General features: G+C 37.4%; 1 protein-coding gene across 11 annotated transcripts in view; it reads right to left on the reverse strand.

Annotated features, from left to right (window-relative positions):
* Positions 1–12,743: 12,743 nt before the first annotated feature.
* The window catches only part of TANK (TRAF family member associated NFKB activator), a 99,256-nt gene continuing 84,767 nt past the window's right edge, over positions 12,744–27,232 (reverse strand). For 2 of the 11 annotated variants that reach the window (XM_064287065.1, XM_064287064.1), the window contains exons 7-10: positions 25,147–25,220; positions 24,348–24,463; positions 18,196–18,761; positions 12,745–14,691 (exon numbers count right to left, since the gene is read on the reverse strand). In XM_064287065.1, coding sequence (XP_064143135.1) covers positions 14,515–14,691; positions 18,196–18,761; positions 24,348–24,463; positions 25,147–25,220 — 933 coding nt within the window. In that variant the 3' untranslated portion in view covers positions 12,745–14,514. Of the gene's footprint in view, positions 14,692–16,846; positions 17,016–18,195; positions 18,762–24,347; positions 24,464–25,146; positions 25,221–27,232 lie in introns of all 11 variants that reach the window. The other 9 variants (XM_064287063.1, XM_064287058.1, XR_010322303.1 and 6 more) reach the window with 8 other exon arrangements.

Consider the following 27,232-nt stretch of genomic DNA (forward strand, 5'->3'; position numbering starts at 1 on the left):
TATTAATCCAATAGCCAAGTAAAAGTCCTAGAGACATGATTTTCTAAAAATAACCCCCTTTATCATCTTACGTAACGGCTCCATGTTTAGTTTACTAGGTAGGAAATGTCCTAAGTCTTCCAGATGAATTCTTCAAAACAAATGCCCTGTGGTAAGAAAAAAGATTTTAACATCATGTTGCTCAAGTATACCATCTTTAAATATGACTCAAGTTTTTCTTCTTCTCACTCCCACAGAAAGTGGCATCCATTACGTATTCACCTGGATTCACAAAGTATTTTAGAATGGAAAAATGACAAACAAAAATTATAATCATTGTGAAGGTGGTATAACAGTTAGACATATTTGAGTATATTGTAGTGAATTATAAGGTTTCTGGATTTGAGAGTACACGTCTGTTCTGGTTATTTAACTCAACTTAGAAAATATAAATTTCAGAAAGAAATGTTGCTTCCTTTAGGAGACTAATACACTATTCTTTGGAATAAAGAAAAACCTACAACCCCATTTTAATGAGAAACATGGTTTTCTCTTTTCACTGGCTGTAGTAATACATTTTTACTAAACCATGGCCTCACACCTTCATCTCCTTTCCCCTCTGTACACCTGTAGCATTATAAAACCGTTTTTATCTGGATGATTTAACCAAGTGTTATCTTCATTGACAATAAACATCTCACCAACCATCTCACTGTGTGTCATACAACATGTTGTCATTAGGTGCCGTCAAGTCACTTCCGACTCATAGCTACCCTGTGTACAACAGAATGACACACTGCTGGTTCTGTGCCATCCTCATAATTGTTGTTATGCTTGAGCCCATTGTTGCAGCCACTGTGTCAATCCATCTCGTTGAGGGCCTTCCTTTTTCCTCTGACCCTCTACCAAGCATGATAGAATCTTAAAATAGTTCTCATAACCCAGAAAGAATCAAATTGTTTATGATTTAAAACAGTAGACTACATTGATGAGTTGAGAATACAATAACTTGATAAATGTTCTATATTTATCAAACAGAAAATTTTGAGATGAAGTACAATTTAAAGGTGAAGCAAAGTAAGTACAGTTAGAGTTTGGAATTGTGCATACGTGTCATGTTAAAACCTGTGTATAAGCATTAGCTATGTTTCAATAAATGCATAGAAAATACACTTTGGTTATAACATTTATTGCCAATCTAAATTAATCTCAAAATTTGACAATTAAACATATGAGCTTCTGAATTAAAAAAAAAATGCATCATATTTGTAACAGCACCAAAATAATCTAAAGTCAGCACAGTTTTTCTGGGTCTAATTATATGATTATAATTCTCTACCTTGACAGATGACAATTTTAGAACACTAAATACAATTTCTAGTATATGCACTAAAATAAAATGTAACAGATAGACAACTCACCATAGTATAAGTAACACATTCAAATTTAGTAATTTATTTTCCAGGTGGAAACCAGGCTTCTTGGAAGACTTCAAACTATGCCAAATGGTCTGATTTCACCATAGAGGTAGGCACTAAAGGACTAAATTTACTTCTGTGTAATTTTTGTTAACTACATTTTACATGCAAATGTCTATACAACCATGTTAATGAAGTTATAGAGAAGGAAAGAAAGTTGGCATTCTTATTTTACTGTTTTATTCAAAAGCAACTTTTCAATTGACTTGCTATACCATTTTAAACCACTTTTCATTTAATCATAAGAAAATGGAAACATCTAACAATGCATTCAAATTGGATAAGAAATCAAGAAAAACAATGGTTTACTTAAGAATAAAACTTCGTCTTGGCATTTTCTCTTCCATACATTTATAATATTTAGAACATAGCTTCTATTAGAACCAAACAACAACAAAAAATGCTGTTAGTCTTAAATGTTTAGAAAAGCGCAACCTATTGACCCAGAGCTGTTTATTGAGAGGAAGAATTTTTTTCTTCTTATCAAGGGGCTCAAATTTTTCTGCACCCCAAGTGGGATTGATTGGTTAATTGACAGTAATCCGAAATTTTTATTTCCAAGAAATCGAAGCAAATATATTTAAAATTTACATGATTTTGGAGAAAATGATTTTTTTTAACTAAATTTTTTTATATTCAAGCTTCAAAGCACATGTTGTCAATGAAAATGCACAGTATTCTTTCAACTGGAAGGTCAATAATCCTAAAATTGTCTCAGATTATAAGAGAAGTGTCTCTACTGTGTAGGAAAAAGAATGTTTCTAAACTAAAGACAGTTGATTTGCAATAAAACTAAAAGTAATAACACTAGAAATGTAGGCGATAAAGAGAGGAAAAGGCAGAAATAATGGTTGCAATTCTGCACTTAGGGTGCGTGTTACAACTAGGGCTGGATACAATCTCACCCCAACCATCCAGAAAAATTAAGCAAAATAAAACTATGGCAATGGGTTTCTCCCTCACACATGGGAGGAAAGTGACCCAAATTTCAAACTCCTGCAACTTGGAAGTAGCTGTAAAACCCTCAACGCCAAGGTTTCTGAAGCTTGCCACATCCCAGAAATAAGGAGATCCTCATACACGGAAATATGACTATTAAGAATTCACAGATTATCTGAAACGTTTGCTAATCACCCCACTCCTGTGCTAGAGGGAGAGAGAAAAAGGGAGCTGAGAGTGGAAGAGGGAGAATCAAAGCATTGGTGAAACTGCTGTGAAAATGCCAGGGCCTTCTTGGGGTTTAGGTTGTCAACCTAATCCCAGCCACAACTGTTGTATGACTGTATCAGGGACAAGAGTATTCTTGGGTGTATGAGAATTAGGGCAGGGGGAGGGGATACCAGGATGTTAAGAAATTTAACAAATTCATATGCTTTTTTCTTTTAAACATTTGAGAGTGTTATGTTTATGCATGCTGGGTAACATAAACCATAAACCTTGCTGGATTTCTGCAAACTGCTGCGTGATGCTTACAAACGGCATTCCTGTCAATGGGAGGAAGAGACAGACAGAAAGCAAGACAGAGACAGGCAGCACCCCAGGACGTGAGGCTTGTTTCTAATGTAATGCAAGCTGTAATGGAAGGAGATGATGACACCCAGAATAAAATGTCTCTTTTGAGAAGATGCTAAAGCTCTTGCTTTGTGATTTCCGTGTCTAGAAAGAATGATCAATGGATAGGACTTAATTTCCTCCTTTTCTGGAATCAAAATAGAAAGGCTTTTTGTTGTTTTTAAACTTCTTCCAGTAGAGCCCATTGTTGTGTTCCAGGAAACACATAAGACTCAGCAAGACAACAAAGACCTGATCTGCAGGAGAGAAGGTAATAAAGAGCAAGTCCTCTCCAGAGAGTAATTAATCCTTAGTCATTCTTCCTAGACGTCCCAGTCACACTTAAGGTTAACATTCAGGTAGCTTCTTTCATTTTCTTTAAAAAATTTTTTAAACATTTTTTTTTTTTTTTTGCAGAATGTTATACTATTAATTGCCAATTTGCATATGTGTGCAGCTGCTGTTTTGGCTCTGAACTCAATCCGATAAGCTTGCTGGAGGTATCGCAGAGCACTTGGCAGCTTTCCTATTTGAAAAGAAAGCCTCTCCCCACTACAGAACAGCTGATCGTCTATCAGCGATAGACCCTGATGGCGTGAATTACAATTACACTACTTTTCACACTAAATCTGGGTGATAGCTACTTGGAAAGAAGTTTCATCATTTTTTACCACAAACTGGAAAAAGAATTACATGGTCATGCTGTGCTTTTAAAGGCAGTTTGGTTCACTTTTGTCTATTTAACACCTAATTCCAAGAAGTCCATAGGCATCCAGAGATCTGAATGGCGCGTAATGAATTCACTGTTTAGGTTGAAGATTTTTAAAATCTACCTCAAATTACATTTATTAACAAGGCGACCAGGAAGTGTTAAAGTTGTTAGACGCTTCATTTATTAAATAATTTGTGGGTATTTTCAGTTGTCATATCTAGAGTCATGGGGTTTGCTTATTTTTTTTTAATTAGCAATCCAAAACAATGCTACTGCAATTTAACAATTCATCACATAATCTTGGGCCCTTCAGTTCAGCTGTTAATGTTAGATAATTCAGATTGTTATTTTGATCTGTTTATAAATGATTTAGGTTGCGTTGTGCTGTGAGGAGAACCGCAGCAGCTGAGGTAGATCTTTCTCCTCGTTCTTGCATTGCTTCAGGATAGCTGAGGGGCCTTCCAAAAATGCATTTTGCTGAGTAAGTTTATAGTCTGGCAGGAGGAAAGAAGTCATGGGGGCAAACGACACTACTAGCAACTTGATTATTAAAAGTACTTAGTTAACTTCATTATTAATTTACATTTCCCGTCTACTTGGAAAATTGGAGGAGGGCCCCTTTGCCCAAGTGCATCTTAACTAGAATCCTCTTTCTGACATAAGAAGACGTCAGAAAGTACAGTCTTTCCTCTTCTTGCAAGAACCGACCAGCCATGAAAAAATGTTAAAGGCCCCTAAACATCCCTCATCTTTCTTCTCACTCTCCCCTCAGATCTCCTCCCCCTCCCATCTTGACATTTAGATCCATTTGCTTAAAAAAAAAAAGAGTTAAACCCACCTCAAGAAGCAGAAGTGAAACACTAATCCTGACGTAGTTAACCTAAGAGAAAAATAGATTTTGTTTTCCTTTTTTTAGTCGCTAGCTTTATTAGATTTCTCACTCTCACAGATTATCCAAAGACTACCCATTGATTGATCGCCCGTAGAGCTGCATTTGGTGTAAAGAAAAAACTCACAGCTTTATTGGCTCCCAGGAGACAAAACAAACAGAACAAGATATTCATATTAATGCAAACAATGCAACAAATGAGGGGAAGAATCGCCTGGCTAAAGGGAGGCGCCCAGCGGCCGCCCTGGAGACGAGGTTTCTCGGCCTCCCTCGACCTCGGGCGCCGGGAGCAGTCGGCCCCGCCAAGCCGCTAGCAGGGCAAAGGGGCCCAGGGCCCCAGACGTCCGGACTCCTGGCCTCGTGGGGCCCTGCAGGGCAGCAGGCTGGAGGGGCAAGGCCCGGCGGGCGCCGGAAGGACGCCTTTAGGCCAGGCCTCAGGGAAGGGCCTACGTCCGCCCCTCAACCCTTCCGAATGCAGGACAAGAAAGGACCCAAAAGCTCTCCTTGCATTCTCCTTTCCCTTCCCGTACTTCTTCAGGGGCCCTATTCCCGAGTGCCCAGTTTCGCTTTACAGCTGCATAGAGGATGTGAGGAAAGAATTCCCAAGGTGTGTCTCCTGAGCCGCCTGAGGCACCGTGGAGGGAGAGACAAGAAGGACGCCGGGAGCTCAGTGAAAAGTAGAAAGCATGTAATAAACATGCCCTCTCTTTTAAAAAAGCTCACATTATCTTGGAGGAGACTATATAAACACATTTAAACACCACACGAAACATTGTATAGTCAAGAGCAAAAGAAGTGGTATGTACCAGCAAATGGTGGTGTGTAAGAGGCACCGAGCCTCTCGTAGGTTGCAAAAGGAAGAAAGAAAATTCAGGACAGGAGAAAGGGTGTTAGCGTCACACAACCGCCCCCTGCCCCTCCCCCGCCAGGGGAAAACATAAGATTTGACCATATAACTTTATGGTGAATATGATATTAAAAAATAGTACTGCAAATATTGCATGGGACATACTTAGACCAAAAAAATTTTTTTGTTGTTTATCTGAAATTAAGATTCAACTGGTAGTCCTGGATATTTTATATACTAAATCTGGCAAGCCTAATTAAGTAATATTTTATTAAAGAAACCACACAGAAGCAAGGCTCATGCTCTGAAGAATATTAAATCAGTGTATTTAGAACATTTTTATGCAAGCTTGTCTTGGAAAGGAAATTGAATTACAGTTTAAGCATACTTTTCCAAGCATATTGTAGGGTAGAGGAAGAAACATTAAAACAACTTGGACATGACCTCATATTTCAGGAGGAAATGGTGGCGTCATTATTGATTCTTCACTAGTAATTGGGCCAGTGTTCCTTCCCTCAGGCTGGCTTGCTGGTCTCACCGGAAGGAGCACACCCCTCATCGGCCAATTGCTGATGCCATCCCATGTCTGGATGCAAAGTGCCAGTTTTAATGGTATTTCTCTGTTGGGATTATTTAGTGTTTCTAAACTTAGTGGAGAACCACATTATTCACTGGCACTTTATTTCAAAACAAAGTTGGGACTTGAAAACGTTAAAGGTGGAAGGGTAGAGCAGAATCTGCTCTGAAATTTGTCAAATACTCTAACCTTAGAAATACTCTCATCCACGTCTTGAAAATGCGGAAAGAAAATACTTTCAAAATGTCAATAATAAAGCCCCAGGAAAAACTAAACAAAACCAGTGAGTCTTTGCATGTTGGGGTGTGTGTGTGTGTGTGAAAGCTGTTATATGGTAGAAGCCTGCTGCTTGCATTTCTTGCCCAGTCCTGGTTAGAGAGCTTTTTCAAGCAAAGTTTATCACCCTTCCTGATACTTTGGATTCCCAGTGAGCTAGCCTTCCTTTTAAGCCAATTGCTTGAAGTTGTGTGAATATGCTCACACAGAATGCCCCTTTATCTCTGGTGGTTAGTACTATTTAACAACTGCAAATGGAGAAACTACTTGTCTAATGAGAGCTATTTTCAGAGTTGATTCACCAACACTCAAGGGAAGACAATACTGTATAAGGCCAAGACATCCTCCTGAGCCATCTCGAGACTTGTGAAGGCCAAGTCTTGAGCCAAATAAAATTTTTATTTAAATTGTGCTTTAGGTGAAAGTTTACAGAGCAAATTGATTTCTCATTAAGCAATTAATACACAAATTGTTTTGTGACATTGGTTGACAACCCTGCGATGTATCAGCATTCTCCCCTTCTTGACCTTGGGTTCCCCATTTCCATTTGTCCAGTTTTCCTGCCTTCTCAACTTTGCTTTTGGGCTGATGTGCCCATTTAGTCTCATATACATGGTTGATGAAATATTTCTTTTGTTTAGAGAATGTTTTAGTTCCAGTTTAATAGTTTTAGAAAATGCATAGGCTCACTTCCAATTCATACTGGTTTGCTAGTCTTTGGGTTTTTTGTTTACTTTTTTTTTTTTTTTCCTTTCCCAGACAAACCCTAAACCTTTGTTCAGAATTTGGACTCTTAAGAAATTAGCATTGTGGCATGGGGGTTATGGTGAGGTTTAACTCCATGCTTTAGCGATACAAATCCTTTTTATCTTCTCTCCTAGCTTAGTTTATATCTCAAACTAAAAAATACACTACAGCGCTTGCTGTTGCCTTGTCAGGATAGGATGAAAAATGCTTAACCCTTAGTACGTTAATGTGCTTCTTCCTCCCAGCAACACTGTGCTGGGGCCCTTGTTAGGGTGGCAATCAATGGACAGTCCCTAAATAATAAGCCCACCCCATTTTTATTTTTACTGTCAGGTAATGTCAGGCTCCCCACTGTCTTCTGTGCTCTAGTGTAATGGTCAGTTTCTGTGTAAACAGACTTTTGACTTAATGATTTAAGTTTCCTAGAAAGACAAGTACAAAGCCAGGATGTATATACTTTTTGAGGTGAGGGATTATTACGGAAAAAATAGTGGATTACAAACCATGGGAGCTGGAGCTGAGTTCTAGCTATCTGAGTAGGTTTGAGGGACTCATTTAGTCTCTCTAGATCTCAGGTTCCCCAGCCCACACACACAAAAAGGGAGTTGAATTAGACAGTCTTTAGGATTTAGTAATTTTTTTAAAAAAAACAATTGTTCCTTGAGATAATTAATAAGAAATAACTTAATTTTTCTACAATGCTTCCAAAGGATATCAGCAAGATATTTTTGAATTTATTCATGGTTTAGTCCTAAACAACAAAGGGAGAACAGGCACACTCCAGGTTATCTGCACATTCCTGATTCCAAGGGAATATTCAAAGGCAGGAGACTGGTTAAACATTAAGGGGTTCCATAATCAGGCGCAAATATTCTCCAAAGCCCTAGTGATTTAAAGACGTATAATCCTGTATAGACAGGGCAGGACAAGGGGGTAACATGCTTGAGAACTTAAATAATTCAGTCATATTTGGGGACTGAGGCCTCAGATAGAAGAGGTCTGCAATAAAGTGAAAGCTACAGATATTTAGTAAATATATGTGGCATCATCATTCTGAATATTCTAGGCTCGTTGCACTTTAAGTTCACGAATTCATCCATGAGGAGCTTTGAGCCTGGAGGAAGCTGGCAATCTAGTTACCGGTTCTGAGAAATGAAGACAGAAGAGACTTGCTTCTCTATATCCTATCAATGATGTAAGGTCATGTTTCTTTTATTGAGGCTCTTCTTGAACTGTAAGCTCCATAACAATCTTTCGCTAAACAGACTTCATTCACATTCTGAATCTGGTTTTTGTCTCACACATATTAAATTTTACAAAACAGAAAGAAACAATAGAGCTTATTAGGAAAAACTTGTTTTGAATAGTAAATTAAGCATAATGGAAATAGGAACACGTTTTAGCACGGTTCCCCCTCCCCCCCCTTTTTTTTTTTTTACCAATTGAACATTTACATCTTTTTTCAAAGTGCTGTGATTTTCCCCTTAAGTCTTAAGTTGGCACCACACACTTTCAACAACTGAGACTTACATCACTTGTATTACTGAGAGAAATCATGGTTAATACTGTAGATTCCAAATGCACACCCTTCGGAAAAAGAGTTTTAAGCCATCAACCCTAAACCGTATTAGTCAAATCATTGTGACGTTCTAAGAATGCAAAGAAGTACCTAATTCCAAAGAGAGTGCAAATCAACTGTCACTTCTGACTGGTTCCAAATTATGCCCTGTTCGCAGAGACTGGAAACCTGTACATTCAGAGGGACACCTGACTACATGGTTTGTTATTAAGAGATATGCCCCAGGTGGAGGCATCTTCAAAGCCAATATATTTTCTTTATAACTGATGTCAAATTGATGTATATATTAAAAAATCTTGGAAAATGATCTCAAAAAGGAAGTAACAGCCCAATGAGCCATATGTTCAGGGAACCTAACAGGTTTCCATTGGGACCAAATTTCACTTCACCTTTTTGTCCTTATGTGCAAATAAAAACTTATCTGTAAATACACCATTAAAACGATCATGCAAATTAGTGAAATTCAGAGACTGAGAAGAAACCAGAATAAAGCCATAAAAACCAAGTTGTTGGAAGGTAAAAAATTTGATTAGAAGTTAGAAATACATAATATGGAAATGAACTAAATTTACTTGAACTCTATAGGTTCACAGCTTCAGAGAGGTAGATTTCTTCTGTAGAACTGGAAAATTGAGAAAAGACTGATGAGTATGTCCTAAATTGCTTCATTTTGATGTTGATGGAGCACCTGAATCTCCGGGTTTATATTAATAAATTTTTTTTCTTTGCTGTTAGATAGGTTGCTATTTTAATAAAATCGGATGCCAGGGAATTTCTCAAATGCCAAATAATACTCCAGCACTGAAAAAGCTGTGATGGGCTAAGGGCAGAGAGGACTGCTTAGTGGTTTTCCTAAGCGTAGAAACCAAAAAGCACTGTTATTTATACACAATTCTTTATGTAACTCTTATAATTCTCAATATTAGAACTTTTTGAAACTCTGTATTATTTTCGTAGAGCCTAATAATCTAGCACTCGGCTACTGTATTGACATGCCTGGCCGTATGGTAAAAAGAAAAACGATTCTCTCGGTACATTTGTGTAGCTTTTCATATAACTGGGATCAATAATGATGATACAAAAACGCCAAAATTTACTCACATAATCTTTATTTCCATGTACTTTTATCATAAAACATTACAAACACAGGGGAGAGAATAATTTAAAAGAAACTATTATGAGCTTTATCAAAGCTTAACATTTTAAGTTGACTTTTTAAAAGGAATAATTGTGTATGTAAAGTTATGCCATGGTAAGGGTCAGCAAAAAGAAAAATATATATAAGTGCATAGATTATCTTTCAAGTGTTTTCCTTTTCTACCTATGGCTTGGGGGAGGGGGGAGGAAGTTTTATTATGTTAGATACCTGGTTACCTAAATGGCATGGGGACAAGTTAGAAGGAATTGCATGCAATCCCATTCTTCAGTCGAAATTCCTATAGCCCTGTTTGTTTAACCTACTTAAACCAGAAGTGCGTCTTTTTTTTTTTTTTTTAATTTCTAAGGGCAGTTTATGTAAATCTGTAATAGTAGAAATATTTTAACGGTAAGAATGGGAGTGCATTTTAAGCAAAAGTTACAAGTTCAATAATCGGGAAAAAGTAGGGGAAAGTTGTATCAAAACTCCTAAGCCCCCCGCCAGCCTCGTCACTTTTTTCCAGAAAGAGGCTCAGATTCTGTTGGATCCTCTGTCGCCAAAGAGCCAAGGCTCTGCTGTTTGTAACCAGCTTCTCTCAGGCCAGAGCACTGAGGGGAGTAGCCAGGCTGGGAGCTGGTGTGCTGCCTGAAATGCCTGCCCTTTGCTATCGTCCCCACAGCCTCCCGGGAAGGGGGTGAAGTGACCAGTTCCCTAATGGCTTTTCTCTCACCCCCGACAGTTTTATGGTGTATCCGAGGGAGTCCAGACGGTCCCTTAGGCTAATGTTGGGGTCAGGAGGTCGAGCCTTGAAAGCACAACTCAGCTAATGCTAAGGCCCTTTACTTGTCTTCTCTGGGCTTATTAAATCTTGAACGTAGAGTTTTGGCGTGGTGGGGAGAAAGGACGCTGGGCAGGGGCGCAACGCCAGAGACTTGCTGGGGGCTGACTCCCCTACTCGCTGCGGGCCCGCGGGGGCGCGACTGCCCCAGGACGGGCTGGGGAGGCCTCTGGGGTGGCGGCCAAGCTAGGGCCGGGTCAGGGAATCTGCAGTCCGTAAATGGGCCTTCCTTGCCTTTGTGACCCCGACTCTCTTCCCTCCCCTGTCCCTCACCCTCCCGAATTTGCTTCTGTTCCCACTCGCTGCCCAACGCATTCAAGTCACCAACAGGCAGTGAGTGTGCGCGAGAATGCAGGCTCCTCGGCCTCTCCAAAACGCAGAGTCGAGAACGCGGGCCCTGACCCCACTCCTGAAGAAGCCTCCAGGGCGTGGGCGCTCGCGCAGCGCCAGCCTTTGGGCGCTGGCAGCGCGGGGCTGCGCTCCGCGGCGGCGCGCAAGCGGCCTGGCGAGCGGAGGTGCCCGCGGGGGGCTGCGCGCCGGGCTCCCGGCCGCGAAGGACGTGGTGGCGGTGGCTGGGTTCCACTTGCCAGCGGCGGGAAGGACGCGCGGGAAAACGAGGGAGCAGGAAGCGGGTGGCGACGGCGGCGGGCCCGCTGGAAAGAAGGCGGGAGGAGGGAGCGCGGAGGAGGGAGGCCGAGAGGAAGGAGGGAGCGCGGCAGGCAGGCGGAGGGAGGGCTGATTAGCATGCAGCAGCGCTCGCGCGCCCGGCTCCATTGTTTTAACACCTCCCCTCTCCTCCGCGCCAATCTGTCACCGTTCAGCAGGCGAACGCTGCTGCCTCAAATGCTGCTCTTCTCAAATGAGACGGATAATTAGTTGCCCCGCACGAATGCCGCACTCTTCTCACCCCTGATTGCTATCACCTTCTTGCTCCTGGCAGTTTTGACACCTCGTAATCAGCCTGCTGCTTTTCTCTTTTCTTCCCGACTTCTGCTTCCCTCCCCCCTTTTCTTCTTATTTATTTATTATTATTTTAAAATGTAATCCTGGTTCTTATTTGAACGAACGAGGCCTCCGCCGAGTTAACCTTACGCATATACATGTGTGCATATACATGGATATGCAAGACAGGTTGTAGGTGCGTGCGGAGCGGGCGGGGGGGGGGCGTTGCAGTTTTGTGGGAAACACTGCTTCTACGCGGAGAGAATTCTCTTCTCCTAAAGATATTTTTGGGAAAGGAGGAGTTGGGGAGAGGGACGGGAGGGGAGAGTTGGGGAGACCTCAATTAATGCTTTAAAGATCTCTTAGAAATTAACAAACTGGGTAGTCTCGGAATCTGCTGTCAGAAGCGTGTTTTCCCCTCTCTCCTCTAACAAGCACTGACAGTCTAATTACTGTAGCTACAAGCAGCTGTCGAGGCAGCAGCCCGGGAGAGAAGGCGCCACAGCCTGAGCGCACCCGGCCGGCCCCTGCACCCAGCGAAACCGCCGAAACCCTGCCCAGCTCGGGGGAGGATGGAGAGAAGGGCAAGGCCCGGCACCGGGCAGCCCCTGCGAGCAGAAAAGGCGGGCCGGGGAGCCAGCGGACACACTTATTGTTTCATATTTATAAAGTCTTTACCTTGAAGGTTAAAAGATGTGAAGAAAAAAGGAGGGGACGTGGGGGAGTGGGAAGAAAATCTCCTGAGCTTCTATCCACCCCTTTTCTAACTCCTCGTGCTCTCCCTCCCCCCATGTTGGTAAAATAACCACGCAACCCGGGGCTGAGGGGGCGGGGGGAGCCAGGCTGGAGTGTAAGAAAGCAGATGTCCCCGCTGGCAGCAGCCTCAGCCTCCGGGGAAAGCTGCACTGGGGGGGCCCTCCTGAGGACATTCACCTCCCACTTCTCAGGCATCCCGATCACAACTGCCTCGCCTCGGCGGGGGTGGTTTTTTTCAGACTCAGCGTTTCGTGTGTGCAGCTTTTTTACCTGGGAGCTGTTCTTACCCGGCCACGCTTAGCAGATGCCAAGAGGCAGCCCCTGCACCACTCAGTGATAGGAGAGACCTGGCGGGTGCCCGCTCCACCTTTCTAGCTGCGGCCAGAGCCACCTCAGCAGGCAGAGACAGGAGCCTGCTCTCCAAGCCCCTCTCTGTGGTCCAAGAGGGCCTCCGTCCGTCGGAAGATGGGGCTTAGGATAGAGCTGGAACCCAAAAGAAAACAGCATCACCCGCTCTTACTAAAAGTGATGGAGGTGGGAAAGGGGTGGACTGAGGAGACGGGTCTGTGACTGACTGTTTGAATCACCTTCTTGGCTAGAGAGTTTCCTTTGGTTATCAGCAGGCTAGTAGGTGTCAACTGTGTGAGATGGGCTCTCCCCTTCTAGAAGAGGGCAAAAGAACTCCCTTTCACAAGACAGGTACAGTGGTATATTCTGGCTGGTACAAGCTGGGACATTTTTATTTTTAATTTTGTATATGTGTGTGAGAGGGGAGGCTGGGTGGGCGGGAGGTAGGGAGATGGGAAGAGGCTTGGGTAATTGTCTAGGCATTTCCATTCATCCCCAGTGGCAATGAAGGAAAGATGTACATGCTTCAGAACCCTTCACAGTGAATACCTAATAATCGCTATGTCACCTTGGTGAGGAAGATGTCAATGTGATGTGCTTGGCACCCTGAGAAGTTGAGGCACCACTCTCATTCTTCTACACATTAAGCTCTTCACGGTGGCACAAGAGCCTGCTTGAATCCCCCCTATCCCAAACCCTCTGGCTCAAAACACTTGCTTCAAGATGGCTTTAATTTCTGTTTCAGAGTTGCAAATCAATGTTTACTTCATAAAATGGAAGCATTTTTTAAAAGTCTGGGGAAAAAAAGAAACCCAAAAGGCAAAAATCATGGGGAAGAAAAACAAAAGGGAATTTCATTTTAGAATGTTAAAAACAAAATCTTCTCTCTCATATGTCTTCCAGTGGCCAACAGTCAAGCTGCTAACAATGGATAACAAATTTCTCAACAAGAATATGGACATTTCTAATCTGAATTAACAAATAAGGATAGTTCTTACAGGGTTTTAGATTTGCTCCCATTAAATACGAACATGTTTCTTCAGTAAGTTTAGTTTGAAAAACAATTTCAAAATTCAAAGTGACCCAGTTGTGATAAAATGCCATCATATCTGGTCATTATCCTTCTATCTGGTTACTGGAAAGAAAACATGACTTTTAAGAACTTTCCCAAAAGGTGATTTATTTCCTTTATTTTCTTTTTACTCAGAAACAAAGAACACATTAGTGATTACAGCATAAGTAACCCTTTTAATGCCTAATTCATTTTTATCACGTAGCTATATACAAGGTAAAAATTAAAACCATGTATATTATTAAAAAAAAAAACCTAAGGTATTTACTTTTACCAGTGATTTTATCACTAGCCAACAAATGTCTTAGGTTTGGCATTTACTTAGATGTTTAGGTTGTCTACTATTCTTTATTACAGTTTTATTAAAAAAGAACATCACCTATATCATAAATAATCTATATTGTAAAATGAAAACATATGGAAAAAAACCCCTATAAACATTTAACATTACTAAATTCAGTTGCTCTAACTGGAAATTCAAGCAGTAAGCTTAGATATTTGAAATGAACTTGAATTATGATTATATAATTTCATAAAGTCACAGAATTTTGAATTATGGAAATAACACTTAAACATGAATACAATGAATTACAGATTTGTACAGAATGATCTTTAAAAGATAATAAGAGCAAGTTACAAAATTTAAGTTTAGAAAAAAATTCAAATAGCTATAGCACTGAATTTTTCTAAAATCCTTCCTGAACGAAGTTTACAATTAAGTATTTATAGTATTACAAACCCAAAATCATTGCATAGAACTTGATATGTCTGTTTTCAAATGCGTCTTAAGTCTCCCCATTAAAGTGTGAATTAAGATGCCGGAGGAAATCCCCCCTGGATGTAATGGATGGTGGGAAAACTGCTTGACAGAATTCACATACTCGAGGTATATGCAGTTCTGAGTCTGTACCACTTAGTACCAATAAGTCACTGTCTTCATTAGGATAGGGCTTCCAAACAGGCTGCAGGAAACAAACAAACAAAAATATCTTCCGTTATTTGTGTTTAAAATCAACTTGCATTTTGAATGAGTTATGTGTGTGTATTTGAAATTCCTTAAAAACAACAACCAAATGCTGAAATTTCTTAATATGAAAGCAAATCACATTTACATTAACGTTAACATGAAGGCATGACTCAATTCTCTTTTTCATAAGGGACAACAAAATTTTGATTAAAAACCACTTGAGACACAAGTTCCTGCATTTTATCTTCACATATTTAAACAAATGCCAGCTTTAACACTACCAATTTCTAACACCCACTATTAGAATGGCAGTAGTTTTGCAATAAAGGTCAATACTTTAGATCCTTTATTAAATTCTATCTTTTCTATTTTATAATAGAAACATTAAGTTATAGGGTCTTTATTAGTCCATGGTACACTAGGTATCACGTATATGTGTGAGGCATTTTAATCAAAAGAAATTTAAATTTCACTACTATTTATAAGCAAATATGCAATAAATAAATCATTTATCAGTGTTTTTTGATTTTTGAAAAGAAAACATTTTCTTTTAAACTTGTAAACAAAGTTCACTGATCAATTATTGTTTTTTGAAATGTCAAATATTTAATCATTCAACAAAATCTAACATCAGATGCACACTTTTGACTTGTTACTTTGCTCCTATTCTATTGTGCATAATTTGGCCTTCTTACCCTTCCCTGTGCCAGAATAAAGTGAGACCTGTCAACAACTGTTCAATTAAAGAACTACGGAAAATTATAATTCAGCAGAACCACCTCCATTCCACTATAATCAGCATATATCCACATTTAAACAACTGCATTTTTTCTTTTTTTTAAAACAGACAGAAGAGCAAGAAATAATATTTAGTTTAATATTAACAGTAGGTGCTCAATAAATGTTGACTGTAATATACTATTTTTTATGAATTGTATAAACCAAATTATTTTTAAAATTTGCTTTATTACCTTGGTGTAAGAGCCAAAAGAAAATAATTCTAAATTCTGATACTTTGAGAAGAATCACCTCCTCAAGTCAATTTTGAGAAGCATGAAGAGACCCTTTCATCCTCCTATCACTAATGTTTTTACAGTAACACAGCCAGGTCCGGCACCTGATCAAGTGTTAGTTTTCATCCTCTTAACTTCCTTGCATCTAGTTAACCAATTATTAACATAAACAGTAGTATTACTAATTGAAACATTTGAATTGCACATTGCTGTCTTCTTATAAACATTACCGGACAGCTGTGTACAGTTGGTGTAAATATACAAAGTCTGTCTAGGCACCAAGATTCATTCAAATATCAGTACAGAAGAGTTTATAATAACATTGACTCAATTCCTTTGTGAGAATCTGGCAGTTTTATCACAAAAAAATAGTAATATTTAAAATAAATGTTAGGAAACTTAGAGGTAAAATATTTTCTTCAGAAAAAAATTTTTTTCCATGATAAATGAAAAGTAGTAATACTTGTATGTAAGCAAAAATCTAGCTAGAGTGAACTAGATTCAAATTTTACTGTTTTGCAGTTTAAACAAAAAGTGTAATTGATTACTATGTACCACCCTAATGGGAAATTGGTATGGATTTAAATAAAAGATTACTACTTTAAAGATAACCCTTATTGAGATCTATAAAATAGTAAGAAATGGACTGGGAAACAATTTAGATTCTAAATTTGGTAAGCCAATCTTCCACTGCCAATTTACCTTCAAAGTCCATATTTATCCTATCCCATTGGGAGCTATTAGTTCAGATTGGATTTCTTCAAAGAATTCAGTTGGGACCCCAATCACTGACTCAGCAAAAGTAAGGGAGAAATGAAAATCACATAGAGCAAAAATAAGCAGATGTATTTTAGACTTTGTTATGCTACTTGAATGTGTAAACAAAGGTATTAGATAGTAATGACTGATATAAAGTCAAAACTAAAACATGTAACTAAAATTTCACTTCCCTTGGCTAGTATCTATCAGCAAGTCAAGAATTTTGGATTTATCATACTAACTTTATTATTACAAAGAAAATAATATATATATTAAAAAAAATTCATTTTAGAAATATTCTTTCAATTCCAAACTGTAACATGGACTTCAAAACAAACTAATTTCTTGCTTTGTCTGCCAAAATATCAATTATCTAACCTTATGCCCCATGTCTTGTGACAGCTCAACACCAATTCTCCTGCACTTTTTAAGCTGCATACTTCTCCATCAAGTTGTAATCACATACCAGCTGTTTCTCTTGCGGTAGTATAGAAAGCAAATGCACAATGCAGGGTGCCATCTACTGAAACATGAATGCACAGACTAACTAGTAAAAGAACAAGCAAGAGATATAATGGAGAAAAAAGTAACAAGTATTAGAACTGATGTACTTCACAGCTCCACAGGAATTCTACTGGCAATAAATGAAATTTATTTAATTTGTTTCATTTAGTAGCAACTAGGATGAGAAATAAGGTTCAATGTGGAACATAAGTGAGTTTATAATTAAGAATTATTGTCAGATATTGCTTAGTTTTTCCTACCACTAAAATGTACCACAGCATGACTGCAGCTTCCTTTGTATGATTTAAAAGTCTATAAACTACAAGAGTAGTTATAAGACCAAACTGTATTCAAGTTTTTTTTTCCAATTAAATATTTCAAGGCAGAGAAGATAAATCAAACAAATGCAAGTTGTACAGACATTTACATCAACATGTATTTTCATGAGCTTGTTTATTTTTATTATTACTGTAACAATTATATATGTTCACTGCCTTTAGGGATTAATTTTCTTAAATGAAGGGAACCATTCTGTGATAGAACCTAAATCTAAAAAGAAGGGTAGGACTGGGACAGGCACTGTAAATAGTATGTGAACTTAAAAAAAATTAAAGTATTAGATTGAAATCATACATATGCAGAGCTTATTTTAAAAAATATATTAGGCTACATGTTCAGTGCTAGACTAGAAACCAAAACTTAAACCAAACCTTATAGGTCTACATACCGTGTAACTGAGAATATGACAGCTGAAAGATAGTTCACTTACTTTGATAAATAGGAATATACAATGCAATGATTTACTTATGGAAAATTATTCATTCTTGTAAAGATGAGGATGATATATGCGAACATTTTAATTAAAAAAATACCATTTGTTTCACAGTATAAAATTTAATAAAGAATCCTGTGATAACATTGATATTGAGTAAACGAGCTTTGAATAAGGGACTAAGAAAGTGACACCACACTAGATATGAATAAGGTTTACACGTATTTTAAAATGTGCCATAGATTTTAATGTACTTATTATGGGCTTTACCGTATTCACATTTTCTAATCATGTCATTTATTGTAGGATTTTATTTTTTATTGAAAACTTTAACTTCGGCTAGCCATTAATTTAAAAAGAAATGTCGATAACCTAAGAGAGATACATATCTATGCATTTATGGCAAAATGTGGGTTCACACATAATGTATTTGTTAATGCAAAACAGTTACCTGCTGTGGTCCTCGGATAGCTCTTCCTGAGGGATCAAAGGAGGGAAAAGGTCCATCAGACGGGTCCTGAAGTGGGAATGTTTTTACATATAGTGCATTATGGTCTCCAGGTGGCAAACATGGAGCATTATCCACAGTGTTTACAAGATTGGAAGGTTTTGTTTTGTCAGTTGTTTTAAGGTTTTGTATAGCTGAAGCTATGGGATCAATTCCCTGATTTTCAAAAAAAGTTTCTTCTGTTTTAATGAAGTTTCCTGGCTTGTTCCTGAGCTCCATATTAAATTTGTCCTGGCACATTGTCTCAGATGTGGCAGGACCAAGGACTTTGGGTCTCTCTGGAGTGCTATGTAAGAACGTAGAGTCACTGTCCATAGGTGGAAACCTGACATTGAATTTAGAAAGTGATTCAAAAGAGGTGTCTTCCTCATCTTGGCCCAGTCCTCTCGGTGTGACAGAAGTGGTGCACGGTGCGTCTCTATTTATATCATCTTTAGCCTGAGGCTGAAATAGCGCTTCTTGTTTATCGGTTTTATCCGTACACTGTACAGGCACAGAGCACTGTGTTTCTGCAGGGGAAAAGAACACAAAAGGGGAACAGTCACATTCAAATCATTCTTAAAAATCTGTTCAACCAGCTTCGGACAGATGAGTATTATTTTCCTATTAGCTTTTATGGCAATAGAAGACAACCGGGATTTCTGCATTTGCTACTGTGTCACACAGGAGTATTAACAGAATCCTGCGGGTGAATGGAAATGTAGCTTATTAGTCTAAGTACTTTGTCTTTCCCTAGATTTTGTGCTGTAAGCTTTGCATCTTGTTCACAGTTATACCACACCACATTTGCTTATAGTATATATATTTAAACACTTTGTCAGTAATGGAAGCTGCAACTGTGAACTTACTTCGACAAGTAAGTTATGAAGGAAAATCCTTACTAAGCACATATATATATATGTACACACACACACACACACACACGCAAAGAATCTGTATAAGTTAGGTCATTTACTTCCTAATATTATTATGTAACTATGTACTATATCACCAATGAATTTAGTCACTGTCTAACGTCAATAATCCATGTGCTGGAGTGGTGGTGGTGACGGTTAGGGAGAAGAAAGAAGGCAGAGGCAGATGAAGGATGAAACCTCAGGATGCATGTTAATAAAACTGTATGTGACTATACGATTTTCTCATCAATAAAAAAAGGCCTTCACTTTAACCCAGGGGTAGATACTACGGCCTCTGTAGATAACAGGGCCTCTGAAACTCATTTATTTAAAAGTTACTTATCCGACAAATTCAACTTGCCAGGACATAAGCCAAAGACAGAAACTAGGTAAACAGAGCTTCTGAGAAACCAGAATTAGAGCCACAAGGCCCATGGATGTATGAATTTTACTCCTATTCTCATTTTAGGTTTATTCTAACAAGTTTGATGATGTTTCCCTAGCTGGTTAGAAGCACCAAATTAAAAGAGTGTGTGAGTTGTTAAAGGCAGACACAGATATCAACAAGAAGAGCTGAAAGCATGGAGAAGACAAGAAAAACAAAAAAAGCAGATGTAAGATTGCAGAAAACACTGCAGTCTAGTGTAAGGCCAACAAGGCCTATATTTCTCAATTAAAAAAAACGGTGATCAAAGCATTCTCCATGTTGATGACCCTGAGACATTAGAAAAAACTAAAAGCTAAATTATGGTCTACAATATCAGTTCAAAAAGGCAGTGAGGCTGGTAATGTGTGTGTTTGCAAAAGATTTTAAATGGATAAATGGTTAAAAAACAACAACAACAAACATTCACGCTTCAAAAAGGTTAAAGTTAGTGAAGGTGTATCCAATTCACAAGTGAAGACTTCAACAACGATGTAGGTTTAAGTAGACAGGGTATACAAAGTGTCTGCCCAGGTTAGTAGGCAATTAATCAACCAGTTGCCATCAAAGCACTTGACAAATGTCAGCTCTTTTCCCTTTTGGGCTTGGCAGACTCATGCCATCTCTCTATTTTTTGTCATAGCACATTCCAATGCAAAATACTTTCTATTTGGATATGATATGTAGTACTATATAACCAACTTCTTTGATTCACCCTGTTATGTACTACTGCTTCTTTTTGCAACAGCCTTGGAACTACTTCCTTGTCTCTAAATTTATCTCCTACCTGATCCATTCTCTATACTGCAGCTTTTCTCCTCTTCCCAGAGTAGCTTTCCTAAAGTACAAATGTGGTCACGTTACCTTCCCATTAAAACCTTTTCATGGCTCTCCAAGGCCTTCAGCTCTCAGAAAAGTCATATAAGACTGTCCATAATTGGCCCCTGGTCAGCTCCCCACACTCACCTTTCACTATACCTTCTTTCCTCCAAGGAGCTCTGGTGGCACAGTGATTAAGCGTTCGGCTTAATGAACTTTGCCGTAATTAGCTTTGCGCAGTTTTTAAAAATAGCCATGTTCTCTTGTCTCTGGACCTTTACATGTGCTGTGCAGACTGCTGAAGTGTTTCCTCCCACTACTCTTCGCCTAATTTTTGACTTGTTCTTCATACCTTGGCTTAGACATAGATTTTGTTGGATGGCTCTCCCTGACTCCCCAAGACTGATATAGGCATGACTTTTAAGTGTCCTGAAGGACTAAACACTCTGTATTGCACTTGCAAGTATACCTTTATTTCTCTCATTAAAGTAGGTTTCTTGAGGCCCCAAACTATGGTTTGTTCCCCACTTATCCCCTATACCTTGCCTAGTGCCTGGCAGATAGTATACCATCAATAAATGCATTCTGAATCAATCTATATTCTCTTCTCTACAAAGCCTAACTAGTATAATATCCTACATTTACTAGATACTCTATCCATGCTTGATGACAAGGAGGGTCCAGCAATCTAGCCCAAGCTAAATTGTTTAGCTACATTTCTTTGAACTCTGAGGTTCTTAAAGTTCATTAACTCTCAAGTAGTCATTTTTTTTGTTGCAGTAGATTTGTGAGTGGCAGGAAATTATAGGAAACAGCACCATCTTTGTAGATAATACTTGCTAACTGTGGATAATAAATCAGAAAAACCAACTGATGAGGTAACCAAATCCTGTTAACACCTGAGAATGAGGAAAGAATTATCAAAATGATCTTCACAAGGAAACGGGAAGAATGCTGCAGAATTTGCTGCTGCTGCTGCTGCTGCCGCCATCAATGACCATTAACACTTACTAACATTTCTATGTGCCATGTGCCTTTATGAGCATTATCGAAAACCTGTTGGCGTTGATTCCGACTCATAAGCATTATACATGTATTAATTCATTTTATACTCAAAATAATCTGTAGGTAACCAGTTGACATTGAGTTGACTCTGATTCATGGTGATCCCATGTGTGCCAGAGTAGAATTGTGCTCAAAAGGGTTTTCGATGGCTGGTTTTTTGAAAGTAGGTTGCCAGGCCTTTCTTCCGAGATGCCTCTGGGTGGATTCACACCTCCAACTTTTCAGTTAGAAGCTGATGGTGGTAACTGTTTGCACCGCACTATTATTATACTCATTTCACATATGAAGAAACTGGGACATTGAGAGGTTAATTCCAAGGCCACACAGATAGCGAGTAGATCTGGCACTAGAACTCAGGTAGTCTAACTCTAGAGCCTGTGCTCTGAACCATTATACTAATTAGAAAGGCTGGTTTCAATACAGAAATACAGAAGTCCTGAAATTGACAGAAAGATGATTTGGACTACTTTTCCAATGACTGACCTACTCCCTTTGTGAATAAAACATGGAGAAAACAAAGCAGATGTATTCTCTCAGCATAGCTAGCTGGCATACAACCTTAGCTATATTTAAATAATCTTCTGAGGTAATTTGTCCAAGCAGTGAGAGTTATCATTTATTAAAAAAAAAAAAAAAATTTAAACCTAAGATTTCTAGGGCCACTAGAAATTCAAGCTTAGAAAACTCAAACGGGAACATGAAAGCATTCATCATCCTGACACCCTATTGGGAAACAATCAGATGAGCAAATTACTTTTCTGTTTTGTTTATTTCAAGAATACTTATTTTTCCAAGAAAAAAGTAAAACAGGAAACATTTTTAGATTTTCAAAATTTAAGTAGAGGCTGTTCATTTAGATTACGTCTCAGTTTAATTATCTTGTATATTCATAAAAGAAAGATACCTGATCGTTGTTTGTAACCCCGTAATCGTAATCAATCCTATATTCTTCTTTCCTAATCTCCATTCAAATAGGATCCTACTCTATGGACCAAATAGCACCTTAAAAAAACATGCTTTGTCTTTATTTCTCCTCAAGACTGTTGTCATATGTGGGTGAGTACAAGAAAGACAGTAATAAAAAGAAAATGTACAATTCTACTAACTCAGTAATTTTTCATGAGCTGTATCTGGTTATTTAAAATTAGATCGAATTTTAATAAAATTGATATGAAAATATTGAAAAAATATAGGGCTAATAATGTTAAATATACTTTTTCCAGAAATATTATTCAAATCATATTTGAAATAGTTCCTCTATTTTTATTTAGTGTTGTAGCCATACTTAGAAACCCTGGATAGGCATCTTTTTTTCTGAACATTTGTTTTTCTTTCTTTCCCCTTTTAATCTACTATTGCCAGAAGCATCGTATTTGATACTCTGGTTTCTGTTTGGTCCCAGCAAAAATTCACTGGAGCCTGTAGCACAGCAGATCTAAAACATTTCAAGAATAATGTATATATTATTTATGACACAGTTAATATAAAACATAAGAATAACATTAGTAAGCAGTTTTAGTGGGGAAAAAATTGAAACAGTGTTCCAGTTGACAGATACATACTTAGATTCGGACCTGTGTAATTCAAAAATGGTCAAACTATTAAGCTGTTGATAATGCGGTAAGTTCTCTATGTAACAAAGACTATATCACCATTACAATGTTTTGATAAGATGGTGATGTTGAGAAAGCGTATTTATGAATTCTAGGGACTACATCTGTATGGCTAGTATATTTTAAATAAAAATAATTTGTTTACCTCAGAAGTACCTACTGTGTCTTTAGTTTGTACAAAAAACCTATTATGAAAATATGACAAAAATTAAGGTGGAGGAGTTAAGAGTTTTTGGGGAGGTGAGAGGAAAGAGGAGGAAGAAATAAAGTATGTCCATCTACAAAAACTGTTTTATTTCTATAATACCACATTGCGTAACTTTGCTGAAAATAAAATAGTAGTAGTGGTAAGCAAAAAGTGAATTTAAATTATGAAATGATTTTTTAGACAGCCTAGATATGGGAAAGATATGGGAAGAGATCTTTAAATATGGGGGTGCCAGTCAGCCCTGCTGAAACATCTCTCAGAGTGAAAACTGTAAATCACATCTCTTGGGAATTGTATACAGAATATCTTAAGTGATAAGAGTAAAGGAGAATTATCATAAGTGATCAGTTAACTTTCTTTTTATTTACTGAATTGCTTGGGGGCCAACTCAACCCCTGGTATTTTGCTATTCCTATTAAACTACTAAAGCAAATACCAAGAAGATAGTCTGGGGTTTTAGGGATGGGAGGAGCTTTTAAAAAACACAGTGTAACCAATGTGTAAAAAAGATGATCCATTTAACTTTTATTTTATACTAAACTTTTACTTTGTGCCTCCAAAAGAACTCGCGCTCGGGAAATGTGAAGTCTTTATTTCTTGAACCAAATTATAAAAATCTATCCATAGCATTCAACTAGCTTTCAGGCTGAAGATAAAAACAGACCTATGTTCTAATTTTACTTACTCATAGATGGAAATGGGGCTTAAAGGTTGCTTACTAACATGATTTAATGTTTAATAAAACCCCCGATCAGCAACTGAAAACTTTTGATATAACCTATATTTATTTTATACTTCTTCAAGGTGGGACTTCTTTTTAAGATGATTAGTAATTATGTCAATTAATTCAATCTGTACAGTACCACACACAATACAGAAAGAGAAAAAAAGCCAATAATTATATAATGTAATATATTAAACAGCACTCACCCATTCAAATATAAGGAAGAGGGGTGTAGGCTGCAGCTTCTTTGCGCTTTGAAATATTTTCACATTCAAAAAGAAATCAATTTTAAGTAAACACCAATAAAATTAATATTACCCATACTGTGTGTTAAATCAAACCTTACCAGTTGCAGTGTCTGGTACATTAAGTTTGCTTAAGTGCTCTTTTTGTGCTTTTGCTAGCATGCATATTCTATGAAATTCTTCTTTCAGATCCCAGAACGTCTTCTCTATATAATCCCTATTTAAAAAAAAAAAAAAAAAATAAGGCTGTATCTTCATGTTTTTTTTATCATAATTCAACTTATATAGCAACTTTTCATTTACCACAAAATAATTACTGAAGGGTTAAGGTTAAAACATTTTAAATTCCTAGAAAATGCCCCCTAAACAACTCCAATGTTTGGTAAGCTACGCACAAAGTAAGAGATAAAAGTTCTAATACATATATATAGTACAGACTACCACATCTACTTTTTCATAATCACAGGCTGACTCTTAGTCTCACCTACATTAGAAATTTTAATGTATTGATTTTTGTTCTCTGAAAACAAAAATTGAATATTATTCCTCATTTTGATAAGGTTCACATTAGGGTCCATGTAAAACAATATGGTCATAATAGTTGGTCTATCGAAGTAGTAGAGCTTCGGAGATTTCAGTTTTTAGATTGAGCTCTGTTATTAACTGTATGATGTAATTAGCTCATTTTAACATGTAGGAGCTTCAAGTTTTTGGTTTTGTTGGTCTCTTACAGTTCTTAAAGAAGGCTGAGATTTTCTTACAATTATTGAAAAATTTTAAAGGTATATATATAAAATATATTTCCCTATAGGGTCGCTATGAGTCAGAATCGACTCGACACCAATGAGTTTGGTTTTTATTTGTAATTTTTAGAGTTGACAAAAAAGAATACACAATTACCTTTCATGGAATAAAGGAATGCCAAGACTCTTTGGTGAATTTTCTTTTCTAGAAGAAACGTCTTGTCTTCTTACCTTGAACACAAAAAATGATTATCACTTTAAAGTGCTTCCAAACTCAAATGAGAATGGGTTAACAGAAAATACAATGGGAAATTTATTTGTCTTCCCTACTAAAAAAGTTAAGAAAGCTTTATATACATACATATATATATACTTCTGTATATGTAAATGCCAGAAGTCGGAATTGACTGCAATGGGTATTTTTTTTCTGTGTGTGTGTTTTATATATAAATGTATCTACAAATAAATAAAATGTACAATAGAATTTACTTTTAAATGGGAAAAATCAGGAAAGAGGAAAATAGAGGTAGAAAAACAGCATGAAGACATGGAATATTTCTGATAGTATTTTCAGTACCAGTAATTAAAAAAGTTACCCAAATTCAAACAGTGGTCACAACTGCTACTGTAATCACCAAGCACCTGATATGACCAGCGACTTTAGGGGGAAAAAAAATCTGTGTGTGTGATTACTTCTTATGATATTCACTAACAGTGGACTATACATTTAAATCAATGTCTTTGTATTTTGTTATCCTTTGCTGAGGAATGGAGCTGTATTAGAGGAAGAAGAAAAACCAAGCTGTAGAGCTCCTTAGCATTTAACAGAGATTTTAAAGGTTTATAAATATAGTCCAAGTATGTATTTAAGCTACTTCAACCCAAGCTCTTACCTTTCACTCCCACCCTGTGGCTTACATGGGTATTACATTTATTCTGACATTTAAAAAGTCAACATTAAAGAACATGTTGTAATAATCGATTCTATCGTTCAGATTAAAAAAAAAATCTTTAATCATTCTTAGAAAGCTTTCTACGTGTACCTTCTGAAGCTATAAACTAACAAATTCAGAGATTTGAAGAACTCCTAGTATTATATAATCACATTGTAACAGCTAAAATTGTATAGTTCTTATTTGAGTTCAAATTCAAACCAGTGGATATTTATGTTCAGTCGCTTTTTAGATTTTATTCAATTAAGGTCACTGTTTATTATTAAAGTGGAAGATTTGTTTCTTATCTTCCTGCTTTTCGGAAGATTTCTATCAATTTCTTACAAGTCTTATTTGTTCTTTAAGAAAAAACGACATGAGTTCAGTTTGTTTTTCTTAAAATTAATATCTTCTCCAATTTATTTCAGTTTATTGCTCTCATTTTCCAGTTTTTTAAAAATACCAACGCTTTCTTGACATTTCTAAAATAGAGCATTATTATACATTAGCAATGAGTAAAATAAAATTCTAGCAATACAATTTGTGATTTTATATATTACATCATCAGACTGAGGTAAAATAAAGATCATTTTACTGATGCATACTGTTTATCTGACAAACATTTAGGCCATGCCTTCTTCTGGATTAAAACTGCAGTTGAGCTTTATAAAGCAGTCACATCAGAAGATATTTTCACATTTGCAGTTTGTTTTTAAAAGTGGTAGACAAGGTTTTTCTTTAGTGTTATTTGCAGTTAGAACACTCAATGGATTTCAATGTGGACTAGAAAGAAAGGCAACATTTTAAAACCAGCCAGTCATTCAGGATACTACAAGGATGAAAAGAAACTTTTATGAGATTATTCTCATATTAAACTTTTATCAGCCAAATCAGACAAGGGAGTATACTAAAAGAACAGAAAAACTTGGCAATTTAATATGCTAAACAAATCATAACAAAATACATGATTATATTAAAATGAATGATAGGAATCCTTTAAAAAATCGGTACTAAAAATTCTCAATATGAAAAAAATTTTTTAAATTGGCATTAGAAAGAACCAAAAAGTACTCTATAATTTTAGCCTAAAAAATGAGGACAGTTACAGAAAGAGGTAAAGAAAAATATCCCAGTTTCCAAAGTCCTGATTTGGACATAAACTAGAACTGATTGCTTCTGAAGTTAAGAAAGCCTTAAGAATTAATGGGATGAAGTTCTGGACGTGCTGAGTGAAATAAGGCAGACACAAAAGGATAAATATTGTGATTCCACTGATACGCAAATGCACAGAGATGAAAGTTTATTAGTAGT

This window comes from Loxodonta africana, chromosome 6, assembly GCF_030014295.1.
Source record: "Loxodonta africana isolate mLoxAfr1 chromosome 6, mLoxAfr1.hap2, whole genome shotgun sequence".
NCBI lineage: Eukaryota > Metazoa > Chordata > Mammalia > Proboscidea > Elephantidae > Loxodonta > Loxodonta africana.